This window comes from Athene cunicularia (genome assembly GCF_003259725.1).
Source record: "Athene cunicularia isolate RWA chromosome 3 unlocalized genomic scaffold, athCun1 chr3_part1, whole genome shotgun sequence".
Lineage (NCBI taxonomy): Eukaryota > Metazoa > Chordata > Aves > Strigiformes > Strigidae > Athene > Athene cunicularia.
Window position 1 is genome coordinate 43,270,973 of NW_020799097.1, and position 14,610 is coordinate 43,285,582.

Below are 14,610 nucleotides of genomic sequence, written 5' to 3' on the forward strand. Positions count from 1 at the left end.
AAATATTGTCACTTTGTCATGAATAGCATGCAAGAACCCATACCTTCTCCACTCAGAGGAAATTTCTGAGGTTACAGCTCAGTGCTATTGAAGTTCTACCCATTTTGATGTCTGATGTTTGATTGCTTTAACAGGACATATATACATAATTTAATACCTGATGTTATTTTCTCTCTTTCTCTTCCTCTCTTTTTTCTCAGAACAAATTATGACATCGACATCTAAAGGAATTTTCCGGCCATTTTTTATTATCTTCATTGTCCTTGGTTGTTTCATGGCGTTTATACTAATTTATATCAAACCAACAAACAGCTGGATCTCTGGTCCTATAGAATCAGCCAGTTCGGTTCTGAAAATGAAGAGCTTCTTTTCTTCCAAATCTGATAATCTTAATGAAACTACTGTTTTGATCTGGGTTTGGCCATTTGGTCAGACATTCGATCTAACATCCTGCCAAACGATGTTCAATATTCATGGGTGCCATCTGACTATTGACCGCTCACTATATAACAGATCCCATGCTGTTCTCATTCACCACAGGGACATTAGCTGGGATCTGACTAATTTACCTCAGCAAGCCAGGCCACCATTCCAGAAGTGGATTTGGATGAACTTGGAGTCTCCAACTCATACTCCACAAAAGAGTGGCATTGAACACCTTTTTAACCTGACCCTGACTTATCGGCGTGATTCAGATATTCAGGTGCCTTATGGCTTCATGATGGTCGGTACAAGTTCCTTTACATTTGAAGTGCCAAGTAAGGAAAACTTGGTCTGTTGGGTGGTAAGTAACTGGAACCCTGAACACGCTCGAGTCAAGTATTACAATGAGCTTAGCAAATACATTGAAATCCATACCTACGGACAAGCCTTTGGAGACTACGTCAATGATAAAAACTTGATTCCAACTATCTCCACTTGTAAATTCTACCTTTCCTTTGAAAATTCTATCCACAAAGATTACATTACCGAGAAACTTTACAATGCTCTTCTGGCCGGATCGGTACCAGTAGTACTGGGCCCTTCCAGAGAAAACTATGAGAATTACATTCCAGCAGACTCTTTCATACACGTGGAAGATTTTCTCTCCCCCAGAGAGCTGGCAGAATATCTTCTGATGCTTGACAAAAATAACAAGATGTACCTTAGTTACTTCAACTGGAAGAAGGATTTCTCGGTGCATCTTCCTAGATTCTGGGAGTCACATGCATGTCTTGCTTGTGATCATGTGAAAAGACACCAGGAATACAAGTCTATTGGAAATTTAGAAAAATGGTTTTGGAATTAATCTGTGTGTGTGTGTGTGTGTGTGTGTGCGCGTGCGCGCGCGCGTGTGTGTGTGTGTGTGTGTGTATGCACTTTTCTGAAGAAGTCAGAAGAAACTTCAGTCCAAGTGGAGAGGAAAGGAAAAGAAAAAAAAAAAAAAAAAGAAAGGAAAGAGAACATAATGTCATGGTTTATCAGCTATCCTCTCCTGGCTATCCTATTTATATTTTGTAAGAGATTTTAAAAGACCATCAGCAGCAGTCATCAATACTCAGATTTAAATTATAATGTACATACTAATTATGTGCACTGAAGAATATTTGATTGTTTACTATAATTTTTAAATAATATTTTCCACATTTTCTGTGAAATATGTCCCAGTCTGACACTTAATGGAGTCATTTTAACAGGTTTTTATTTTTATTTTTAACATTACATTTGCTGTTTAACGTATTTGGAAAATGAGGACACAACTTTTAAATGCCAGAGAGAACTTTAAGAACATAAATTGCTGTTCCAGTCTGAAATGTGTGTAATATTTCAAAAGACAGTAAAGTTTTTTTATGGTTCATCTTACATTTTAAGAACACAGTAAATTTCAATACCTATGATTATTCCAGTGTGATCAGCTGCACCCCTTCTTAAGGGTGATGAACTTAGATATATAGTTTTTAAAAGGTATTACGATAGTAGTCAGTCTTTGTTTCTAAAAATAAGATGTTTCTTAACAAATAGATCCATTAAGTTACTTTAGGAATATGTCTGCTCTTACCCTCAGAAGAATAAAGAATTCTGATACAGAGAAGATGAACAACCTCAGTGACCAAAGCACAGATTCATCCAATTTTTGAGTATATTTAAATGCAGCATATTCTTAAGTGTCATTGTGTCTCAAGTATTGTTTACTGGAACCACGGCTGTACGTTATACTGATACAGAGATAAACAGATTTTAACATAGGCATTTCATTAAATCAGCACTGAATTTGGATGGTAATAACGGATTTTCAGAAATACCTTGTTACGAAATTTTAGCAATTTCTCTCATATAATTTCTTGAATAATCATGAATATGTCCCCAATTATCTAAAGATCTGTTGAACTTGAATTGTGGCTGAACAACTTTCTGTAATGACTCATGAATGTGGAAAAAAAAATGATCGAACAGTTTATTTTCTGAAAGAAATATGCTGAAATTCAGTAAATAAGTTATCAGGCTGACATATTCAACCATTCAATTCATTAAGCTAATTAATTTTGGGTTTTGGAAATATTTTATACAAAAGGTATAAAAAAATGCACTCTTAAGAGCAGCAGTTGCTATAAAAATTTGAATATATAAATAGGTTCTTAAGTATTAAATTTGCTCTGATAGCAAATACAAAAATGTGATGGGTTTTATGATTATTTAAAATACCTTCTTTTAACATGTGTCATTCAATTTTATTTTGTCTTTCAGCTAAGTCTTAAATATCTGATTGCTATATATATTCATATGTACAAGGTTGGTTTAATGGCATAAATGTATGGATAAGTTTTGTTATCAAGTGAAAGCCAATCAGCTTGGTTTTTCAGGTTCAAATCACACCTTCTACTGAAAAAAGTTAACTGGAAAAACTTCAGATTGTGTAATGTATAAGACCCTGATCAAGCAAAGCAGTTGATCAAATACTTAAGATTAACTTGCAGAAAACAACATTGGTGAAGTAAGGAAACAAATAAAAACAATCATAAAGGTTTAGCAAAAGATAAGGTCATTTGTCAGATACTTTTTTTTTTACCCTAGGCTGGAATAGAAACACACAAGGCTTCAACAGTAATGTAGTTAAATTTCTAAAACAGGAAACTTCACAGAAGGGTTATAGAGACACTTGTGCTCTCCCTATGGCTTCAAAAGCTGTATTCTGCTCCAGATATTTATTTATACTATTTATTGCTGTCTTTAAAAGCTAGTTTGCAATATACTGTGAACTCCTAAACTCACCAGCATTCCAGTACGAAACAAGATGAGCTTACCTTGTAAATTAACACAATATAATGAAACCATGTCTTCTAAACAAAAAGTGCTGGCATGGATGTAATGTGAGTAGTATTTCTCATTCTGAAAGCAAGTGGCTATTACCCACAGTCTGTCCTATAGGACATCATACCTTTTGTTTTCAGGGGTGCTATGAAATTCTCAGTGACTCAATATGCCACTGCTTTGACTGGATAAGTTGATGCCCTTGATTGCTGGAATTTGGAAGTTCTTTGCATTAATCTCAGTGGAAGTACATTCACCCTTTGGTGAACGTGCACAGTCCCTTACCTCATTCCTCATTTCAGACAGTGGGAGTTGTGCTGTGTGTTTCAAGGCGTATGTCAAATCAGTCTGGTGTCTTGGCATCAAGATTCAGACAAAAAATTCTTGCATTAATAGCAAGTAAGCACAATAATAAGATATATGACCTGTTACTACAGATATCAATCAGTGTATACACAGGAAAGTTTTGAAATATAAGCTAAATTTTAAGCCTGTAAGTAATGTCATTACCTCTGTGAGTACTGGATCCAGTCGACAGGGCTAATCTCGAGCTGAATTTTAAGAAATGTGAAAATCTTTTGATGGAAGAGGAAAGACAGTTGTTCTCTTCACAGAAACTTCACACAAGGCTTGTATACTTTGCGTTCAGGGTATATTACTAAAATTGTTTCAAAGATTAATAAAACAAGAAAGAAATCAAATCTAGATTGAAATGACCAAGAAACATGACCAAACCCTAAACAAGACGCATGACCCTAATGCCTCACTGACATTCTTGAAGAGTGTGGGCTGGAACATAAGTGAACCAGCCATTTTATGAAGATTTTAAAGAGGTCTACAGGTATCAAGTCTTAAACAGTTCTGGATATAAAGAGCTTTGTTGACAGAAGATGAAGCATGTCCAGCCTAGGTGGTAAATGATGTCAATCAATGGATTTAAAACCTCTCGACTCCAAGCATGCATAAAGGCAGTCTACCCAGACCTGCACACCTAACTCACAGAAGATTGATTCCAGCCTATATATAACATTAGGCGTTGTGACGTCTGTGCTCCTTCAGTGAGCTACCCTACATGAACAGCTAGTGTAAATAGACTCAAATAGTAAACCACTGTGAAGGAGAATGGGCAAAACCAATTAATTATGCAAGGGTAAATTACATGGAATTAGTTAAAACAAAGAGCAAGGTATTATTTATGCCTTGGTACCACTGGCAGAAGAAGATACTTGTACAAGAAAAGAGAAATGAAAGATGAGAAATCACACCATTTCTTACTATTTTCTCAACAATTTTATTTCAGGCCTTCAGTTTATTTTATTTGACAGCCTGCAATAATCTTGCATATGCACTTGTCACAAGTTAACTCGGCAGTCACTGAAGACAGAGAGTAATCATTATTCCTTCTTTTACAATGGCTGCTTCTGGATGTTTTTCCAGGCTCTCTGTTGTGCACAGAGCTATCAACATCAAAGCCTTTCTCATTGTGGAAAACAAGACTCAAAACAGATAAAATACTAACTCCAGATGCATTGCTACTCCACTGAATGTGAACAGGCATCAGACAAAACTGGCAGAAGATCCTTCTAAAGCAGAGTTTTCCCTTCATTTCACAGACACTCAGAGATCACAGCAGCTCTTGCTCAGTATGACACCGCCATTCCTCAGTGAATCCTGGTCACCAGAATACCTCTTGTCATCCAAGACGGCTGTACTCACAATGAACAAGCAGTCTGAGTGAGGCCTGTAGAATGTGCAAGACACATCTAGCAACTTATTTGCCTCTTAAGAAACAGATCAAGTAAAATGAAATTTGAACTGAGAGAACATGAATGTGGGGATTTGCAGAGTTCATGCAGGTTGAGGAAGATAGGGGAAGCTGACGCTACTGTGTACAGTAAACAGCTACTTACTCTTTCTACCTACTCATGTTTGTTTTTCAAACTGGGCTTATAAAAACAATAATATGTCATTTTCTTCCATCTCTAATCAAGCAAGCTTCAGTTAAATAGCCAATAACTGATAATTCAAGAATGGGACTCCTGCTGGATTTGTAATATCTCTTTTATTAGACAAAAAATAACATTTGGGAGAAGAGTGGTCTGTTGGTAAACTAATCATATTTCTTATCTGACTTCAAGAACCCTTATTCTTCTTTCCTTTTTTTATTCTGAAGTAAATCTTCATGTCCTCATACAACAATACTTTCTGAACTTGATTCAAGAAAGACCTTAAGCACATGTATATGACCACAAGACTCAAGCATATATTTAAATTTAAGAGCATCTTAAATGCTTTAATGCATTGGGGCTCCAAACAGTATGTTTTTCTTGCCTTTGGGAATTGCACAGAGAGCACAGTCTATAGCCAAGAGAGGACAATTTGTGTGGCCTCTTTTGCATCACGTGTGTCCATCCTGTGAGTAGACTCCCTGTTCCACACTGACTAATTCTGGCTTAGTATCTGTCCAATATACCTTGACCCTACTCTTCTGCTTCAGCATGCTACATGTGCCACCATCATCTCATGCCATCCACTCAGCATGGCACTCCACCTTATGGCCTGCCTGTGCTGTGCAGGGTGAATGAACTTGCATTTGGTGAGGTGAGAGGAGCTGAGGCTTGCTGAGACAGTATTTCAAGGACTGTTCTAGGAAGAAAACATAAAACCTGATCATGCATGCATCCTTTTAATAATCTGGGCTGAGTGTGCCCTAAAGGGGGTCAGACTCAGCCATACCTGATTTTCATTTGGGAGAAAAATATTTGGTTCTGTCTAGATGGGACTCTGTGAGTGATCAACTGTGCGTGCAAAGTGGGAACAAGAGGTGTGTCTGTGCAGGCTGACAAGGAGGCTCCTGACCTATTTAAAGCTAACGGTGAAAGTTAATCAAATACTCCAGTGTTTCCTTGGTAAAAAACTAGAACATTATTGAGTAGTCAGTTCAGATGTATCTGTTTATCTACCAGTTGGTGGACTTCTGCATTAATATTGGCCAACAGTTCTGGTTTGTTTGTTTGTTTTTAATATAAGCAATTTTTAAATGTTAAAAATCAATCAATAAGATTCATACAAGATAGTTATTTCAGTTTCATCTTTTGCTCCTTGTTCAGGCAAATCTTCCACCAGAATCAGCAGGCGATTTGGGAGATTTACATGCTAGTAATAAAGGATTGAGTCAAGAGTGGAATGACTTGGGTAAAAAACAACCTTCTTATTCACGGATGTTTTCTTTCTAATATTTGAATAACTAGCTCTACTGCTATAGCTGATTCTACCTTCAGAAAATCAGTGTATAATTCATACTGGTTAGATACATTCATAGAAGGTACAGAAATGTCAAGAAATAGATTAAACAAACCATGCAGTAGTAATTTTAATTCATGGCACAAATGCCACAGAATGATACAGATGATAAAACTGCAAACTCATGAGAAATAATTAGGCCTAGAGACATCACCCTGCAGTTTTCGTATTGGAAAAAGCCACTTCATTACTCTATTGGAAAGGTAATTAATTGAGAATCTTTTATGTCACCATATTTTCTATGCAATTAATTGAGACCAACAGTCTCTGCATAGTGAATAGTTCAGAGACTTGCCCATGTGGCAGAGACCTTTTCACTTCCAGGTTAACAGTCTGAATTATGAGTGAGTGGGTACAGACCACTGTGTGGCAGCCTCTAGTAGATGGCTCGGTGATCTCAGTCAGGTTTTTTTGTTCCTGCTTTCAGCCAAGAAGGCAAAGAACTGACCCGAGACTCATCTGACATCTGTGCATTTCCCAGCATGCTCATAGAGTGGTTTAGGACACTCTCACTCCCACAGACTGTACCATGACTGTTTATGATTATGAAGAAGACTGCTGTTCCATGCAATAAGAGTATTGACATTTTTTTGAGGTATGATGCCAGCCCGTACAAATGAAGCATTCATACATGAGGGAGCTCTTCACTAACATTACTAAGTAAATAATTAGTAGGAAAATCATTTAATCATTGCAAATTGGCAGCAAAAGCAATTGTTTCTTTTTTTTTATATGAATTAGTTGAAAACAGGCTTTGATGAAACTTTATCCCCCTGGCTTGATACAGCCTGTTTGGATCCAGATACAGGGACATGTATGATAGTAAAATTTGAAAGATATATGGTAAACCAACACACACACACACACACACACACATATATATATATATATAAAGTTGGGATTAATTTCCCATAGAACCTTGAAACGATAAATAAACACTTTAGCAGTTACCAGATGAAAAATATTCCCATCAATCCTTTTCTTTATCACATGATAAGAAAAGCCGGTCTTATATATGCTGTTTGGCAAAAAAAAAATAGCCGCAAAATTTACATTTTCCTTTGCTGTTTTGTTTTGTAATACACATTATAAGAGATGAGATTAAAAAGTTTGGAAAGTTAACTCCCTTGGTGCAATTTAGAGTTTTAAAGATTCAATGGATATACTGAAGAGAAGAAATTGAGAAGCTTTTCCACAAAATCCTAACGTGCCAAACTGTTTCCAGTGAATGAACAAAACAGTTAAATATAATGACTTTTTATTAGGATTTGCGAAATCTTCTATTGACGCACTGTAATTTTGCACTATTTTGTAAGAAAAGAAAAAAGGAAAAAGAAAAAAGGAACTGAAAAAAGAAAAAAATCTAAAAATAGATGCCAAATGTATAGTTTGTAAAATACTATTTTTCTTATATAAGGTGTCATCACATTGTGAATCTGTGTTATTGTAAACTGTGAAAGATGTGATGTACTGTTGTGACACAGCCTACAAAGGGCCATTTCTAACACACAGATTAGTCACCTGGACTTGTTTATATGAAACATATTCATAAATCTGAGATCACTTTTATACTTATTTTTTGTAGACTATTTTTCCACATTTACAACACAACTGTTATTTTATATCAAACATTAATTTTGCTTCAAAATATTATTTGAATAGGTGGGTGGATGTCTTAAACGTGCCAGAGATTCAAAAATGTAACAAAGATAATTCAGAAACTCTTCTTTGCCAAACTGTAATGCTACTGAAATCGAAGATGTTTTGTTGAACAAGCAGGCACACTGTCAATAAACGATAGTTTCTATTCCATGATAATGCTACATTTGTTATGATAAATGCCTGGTAGTTATGAGCTGCATTTGTCTTCTGTCTTTCTGTATGTTGGGGAAATGAAACTGGGTGCATAGCTAAATGTCATAGATACTCAGCCACTCACATAATGTGCCACGGGCTTGACCTCTGAAAAATACTGATGAGAATTAGGAGAAAAACCCTTAAGCTGCTTGTCCTGATTCAAACCCACTTTCTGAGGTGGGTCATGTGAAAATTGTGTGATTGACACACACAGGACTGGTACGATCTCTGTAAAGACAGTACATTCTGTATGTGGAAACATGGGACCACATTTACTCTCTTAGTGAAAGATCAGGACCAAAGTCCCTTTTCTTGTGTATTTGAGCTTACACTCATATCATCGAGTGGGTTCTGATATGAATCCTCCTTCATGTTCTCAGCTAATGATACTCCTTGTACTGACAACTTAATCTTTTATGTGTTTTATATAGCATATATATATAATGCATAAATTCGTGTGTAAGAAATAGTAACCATGAAAAATTGAATTTTAATTAAAATAATGAAAACTATTCTCACCTGCAGGCACATTTTAAGATGCCACATTAAAAGGAGACTTGTAAAAAGCTGTATTTTTTATTTATTAGTGATTATATATTTTGCCCCATGATCTAGACATTTTATAACAGGGATCCTGCCCAACTGTTTCTTTGTTCTCTTTGAACAATATCATCACCCTGAGATGCATCTGAAGAATGTAGAGATTCAACCACTGATGAATTTCAGTATTTTTTTAATTTGATGTTGTTGTTAAAATTTCTTCTGGTTACTTATAGCTATGTTCAGAGTTTTCGTCACAATTTGACTGCAGTCAGAAGATACCTACTGTATGAAACTACAGGTAACTGTAACCATTTCAAGGACTTTCATCATTTATGTGAAATCAATATTTCAGAACTCTGATTCCAAGATGGTTAACAAGCAGCTCACTGACTCTTATTTATTGACCACTGGAATTCTCCCTAAAGGATAAACACTGAATTATGTAAATAATAGTGCTCTATATAAGCCTAACAAAATATTGTAATAGGTATATTTAAAATAAAAAGAGAACATTCTAAGTGTACTATAGTCTTTGATTATTATTTCGTAGGTGTGATGTCATTCCTTTTCTTCTTGTGGTAGTTCTCATCAAGAGCCTGATCTAAAGGTTGCCGCTTGTCATTCCCATCACTTCTGCCTTAGATCTCGCAAACAGAATTTTAGGGTTTTTTAAGCTGTTACACATTAAATTCTTGTAAGTGTTCAGGGTCAGACTGAATTCATATGGGCTGTAGCATAAATTTGTTGTGTACAGCAAGCAGCACGGCTGAATCAGTATGGTATTATAGTTGAGGTTACTTTGCCTTGCTTTTAGCTATTTAATTTTGCAGCACTGAGCAATCATTTGCTCAAATTTTTCTGAATTTACATTTGCTACTGGTAAATGGGCTTTATTAGGTCTGTGTAACGGCACCAAAAAAAATTACCTTTAAAAGTTCTCAGAAGAGCAGAATAGTAATTTAGACACTTTCTAATTCATTGTTCTATCTACTGTATGAATAACTTACATTTGCAAAGCTTAACTGTATCTAAAATAGCAATTGGTTAACAAAATGGTGTCAGTTTTATTTTTAAATATATATGCAAAAAATTGAAATAGCTGCCACCAAAATAAATGTAATAAATAATGCAGTATTCCAAGTAGAATAGAGCACTTGGTCCCAGTGATTGCAAAGTTTATCCAAGACAGAATATTATGTCTGACTACTGTGCAGCTTGAAGAATGGGTTGGGGTCTTCAAAAATCCTTTTCCTTTCTATCAGACAGGGAAATTTGATTTTCTCCTAAGCTAATAAAACTTTGTTAATTTGGATACATTCTTAAAAAGTTTATTTACTTTATGTCATTTACTCAGACCAAACTTATCATCATCTTGAACTCGTCCTTGCAAAGTACAGAGACAGAACGATTTTTTAATAATACATGGGAACGAAGTCTCTGACACATTTTATTCATTTGTGTGTTTCAAAAGCCAGATCTCTGCCTCTGAATGTCAGAACCAGGCAACCTAATGATCTGCTTCTGAAAGCACAGTACTGAAATGGAACCTAAAAAAAAGCCAGTCACACATAGAAGGTGTTCAAATTTCTAACACTGCCAGCAATAGTTTATTACAAATGCAGAAACCACACCTGTGGGTGACAAGGCTGCTGTGGGCAAAAACTTCCTCACACAGTGAAACAAGCAATAAGGCCCACGTAAGCTTTATGCAGGCTGGTTCTTCAGCACAAACTAGTTCCTTGAACCAAACGTGCAGCCAGCGTGAGTCTGAGAGCAGGCTAGTACCTCTCAGCAAGGCTAATAGAGAAAGTAACACAAACAGTTATGCTACTTCTGGGTCTATTAGCTGCTTTCATCCTGGCTCACCACACTGCAAAATACCCCATGTCAGTCACACTGACTAAAACAGCAGCTTTGTTTCAAGAAATATATTGTCTCGGCACATATTTTAATTCCAATAAAGTCCTTGAATAGGACAACAGGCCTTTAGGCAAAAGACCTGGCTGTGGCTTAAGATATCTCAGAGCAGATTTCTACGTGTAGGTGTGCAATGAATTTCTAAGTTCCCGCTACATGTAAAGGAGTCACAAGTTTAAAAAAGTACATGGAGTCTGAGAGCAACTCAGCTCGTCTACTTGCATTGTCTTCATCTTTAATCCTGACTAGGATCACATTTAAAAATAATATATTAACTAGCAGTTCAATGACAATTGCATTACAATTGATTTTGATGTACCAGGAATCAGAAAAATGAAAGAAAACAAAGCTACTTGTGCTGAAAGGTGAAAAATTGTCAGGTTTAATTCTTTCAGTCAAAAGCAGGTGTTTGTGATGTTCTAATTGATACTTTTATGACAGGTCAAAATCACTCCCAAAATTTTTGTCTTTAATCAAAAATTTAGGATTTCATTAATAGCTAAAATACTATTAATGTTAGGCTGGGAAATTGCATACTCATTTCAATACTTTTTATGAGATATTTCTTTTTCCCAAAGGAGGCTATTTTTCAATGACAGGATTCTTGAATGAGGAAAATGTCATCAGCTGCATTTTTATTCTTCTCTTGGCTTCTGTCATCTGAATGCTGTCATGTGCAAAGAACACATACTTAGTGGGATGTGGTTAATCAAAATGGAAGAGTTGTTGCAAAAGGTTTCAAAATAATTTCTATATAGTCACAGTCCTGCTGCTGTACTGCAATCATGTTGTTCCTGCAATAGGAGCAATCATCTAATAGCTGATTGACATCTTTCAGACACATAATCTCAAGTTATGATGTTCACTTTGCTTTTTAAGCTGCTCAGTCTTATTATTAACATCATTACAATTTTCTTTTGTTGACATTGTCTCCACCTTATGTCTACTTGATTTCCTCAGCCATATCATGCCTTCTCCTTCTACACTGACTCTATATTTTTAGATTCTCTGTCATCATTTTGACATGAGAAAAAAAAAATCTATTTCCAGATAGAACAATTCAAGCCTCTGTAACCTTGAACTAGTGAGCCCTACACCTTTGCACCACTGCACCTTCATCGTCTCTAAATGAGATTTAATTCACTGATAAGTACACTGAAATGAAATGTAACAAGGTAGATGGGCAATCAGGTGCTTTTTAATTAGTTCTGCTTGTCAACCAAATATATTGTAATGCAATCAACTGGATATGTCAATTACATCCAGAGTGGCAGTTTTAACTTTGAAACCTTTTATTCTAATATAGCTTCAAGCTGTCATGTGGTTATACCATGCCTGACCCAGTCATGAGCTCAAAGACAGCAAACGATACTGAGGAGACAGACCAATAGCACTGGATCACCGTTTAGTCAGTGGTTATCCGAGATTCCCTGAATAATCGGAAAAAAACCCACATACAGCTAGACATACCATATCATTTACTACAGTTATATCTGCCTGCACAGGCTCAGCTCATGTTCAGCACGGTTTATCAGCTCTGTCTCAGCACAGGTCTTGAGTCTGTACCTAGCACCCTGTCTTCTGGTTAATAGAGGGCACCCTACGGATCCACAGAGCTCTCCAGCACATTGGACAAGCTGCCCAGCAATAATAAAGTGCAGATGGATCTCCCAGCATTCCTGAGAGCTGGATAGCACTGCCTAGTGAGCAGGATTGGGCCTGTAGGCCACCCATCGGCCATATGAGATCTAGGTCAACAAGAGAGTGTGTTCAAAAGTGCAGCTTGCTTTGTCTCTGTCTTTTTTCATGTCTTTCATGTTAGATGTCTGAAAAATTGTTTTATCTTCCATTTTTTTGATGTTAAAAAGCATCCTCTTTCCCACTAGTGCTGAAAGCAATGGCACTTAATATTATCATTCAAAACCTCTTACAAAAATTACAGAACCAAAAGCTTAATCTTTGTCGTGATTTTATATGTCTCTGATGCATTACATTTTAGTTTGTGTTCAAGATGAGTGCTTTTCACAGATAGACACATTGTATATCAAGACAGTGCCGATTTACCTTTTTTGTAAGGCTCAAATACATATTTACAAATGCAAACATAGTTCAGGAGCTCTATCTTATCACAAAAAAAGATATGTAGGAATGTGCACCATAATGATAATAATTTTCACTGCTACCTATCCTATTCAACTAAGGAGATCAAAGAGTTAGTGGAATAGATCTGACCCTTCAGCATCTGTAAAAACGTTTTTCCTGATGTTGCAAATTGTAGACTTAAATGGTTTGGGGTCTCCTTCCACACTTAAGTAAGGCATCTGCACAAGTATTTGCAGAATTAGGGTCTTTATTTTCTAGATGAATGGGTGCTTTGCATAAGTACTCATATTTTCACAGTAAAGAACTGAGGTACAGCCCAATATAGTCATGAGCAGAAGGAACTAGCTCAGCTGTTGTACAGCACAGCTGTATATAGCTACCTGCCTGCACTGTCCCAGCACCTGAGCAAGTTCACTTTGACCCTTTGCACTTCTGCAAGAGATCTGCTAAACTTTTCCACTCAGGAAATCTCTAGAATCCTCCCTGAAAGTTAGTCAGAAAACAAGCCTTAGGCAATTTCTGAAATTTCTTAATCCCTTAACAAAACCTGTGACGAAGTTACCTGGAAGCATCTCCCTGTGGTGGATATTAATGCATACCTTTACAAAGCAGTTGACTTTACAGATAACCACATTATTAATAAAGATGTCTCAGAGATTCTTCTCTTAAAGTATCAGCACAGTCATTTTAAGGCAACTACAACTTGTCTTCAGTGAAACATTTAGATGCTTTGGAATATTTAATGTTAATATCCTTACTGAAGTGGTAGCTGTCTTCTCCTTACCAGTTGTTTTTCTAGTCTGTAACCTTCTGTCCTTTTTCTACAGTTGCTGCCAGCCTGATATCTAAGATTTCAGACTGGACTGGAATGGACACGTTCTAGACCAGAACACCCAGAACTGGCAGTTCTTAGCAAATCTGAACATATTCTTCATACTTAAAACTACTTACAAAGCTGGTTTGCTGCTCTGGAATCTCAGTGCTTTGGTCGTATCCCTTCTCATGGAAGCCCATCTCATCTTGTGAGAGTACTGCTCTTCAGTTTAAGAGGGAAGAAAATCCTTTTTCTCTCCCTTAAGCTTGCACTCATGATGTGTTTTCATAGTGCTGCATTCCTTCTCCATTTTCAGTTTGCTCTTCCATTTGCTTTTTGCATCATGGGTTTGCCGTGCCCTGTATTCTTAGCTATCAAGAGGAATTTATCCATCCTGAATCTGAGTAACTAGACACCTACACAGTATTTGAGATGCTTGGTAATAGCAGCTCCAATAGTATTTCTCTAAAATGATTGATCCCTTTTCTATCTTTCTCTCCAATGAGGCCTTTATTGGTGACATCTCTGGTCTTGTAATGATTTCTTATTGTTCTCCTAATAGCTGATTGCTTCGGTTTCAGGGCATTTCTCAATTACCTTCCTTTTAACTGTTTCTCGGTCCCTTATTCCCATTACAAGAGAATTCTCTTCATTCATTTACCAGCTCAGCACACTGATGTTATCTAAAAGCCTTACATAACTTTTGTTTTCCTAATTTAACATATTAGCATAATATAATTGAAATTGCTTGTGAAGTCCAGAAACATTAATTTCAAGGCATTGTT

At 36.4% G+C, this 14,610-nt stretch overlaps 1 protein-coding gene across 1 annotated transcript in view; it reads left to right on the forward strand.

Annotated features, from left to right (window-relative positions):
* Positions 1-9,514, forward strand: part of FUT9 (fucosyltransferase 9) — a 111,868-nt gene extending 102,354 nt beyond the window's left edge. The window contains exon 2 of the mRNA XM_026845691.1: positions 201-9,514. Coding sequence (XP_026701492.1) covers positions 209-1,288 — 1,080 coding nt within the window. The 5' untranslated portion in view covers positions 201-208 and the 3' untranslated portion in view covers positions 1,289-9,514. The remainder of the gene's footprint in view (positions 1-200) is intronic.
* The last annotated feature ends 5,096 nt before the right edge of the window (positions 9,515-14,610 follow it).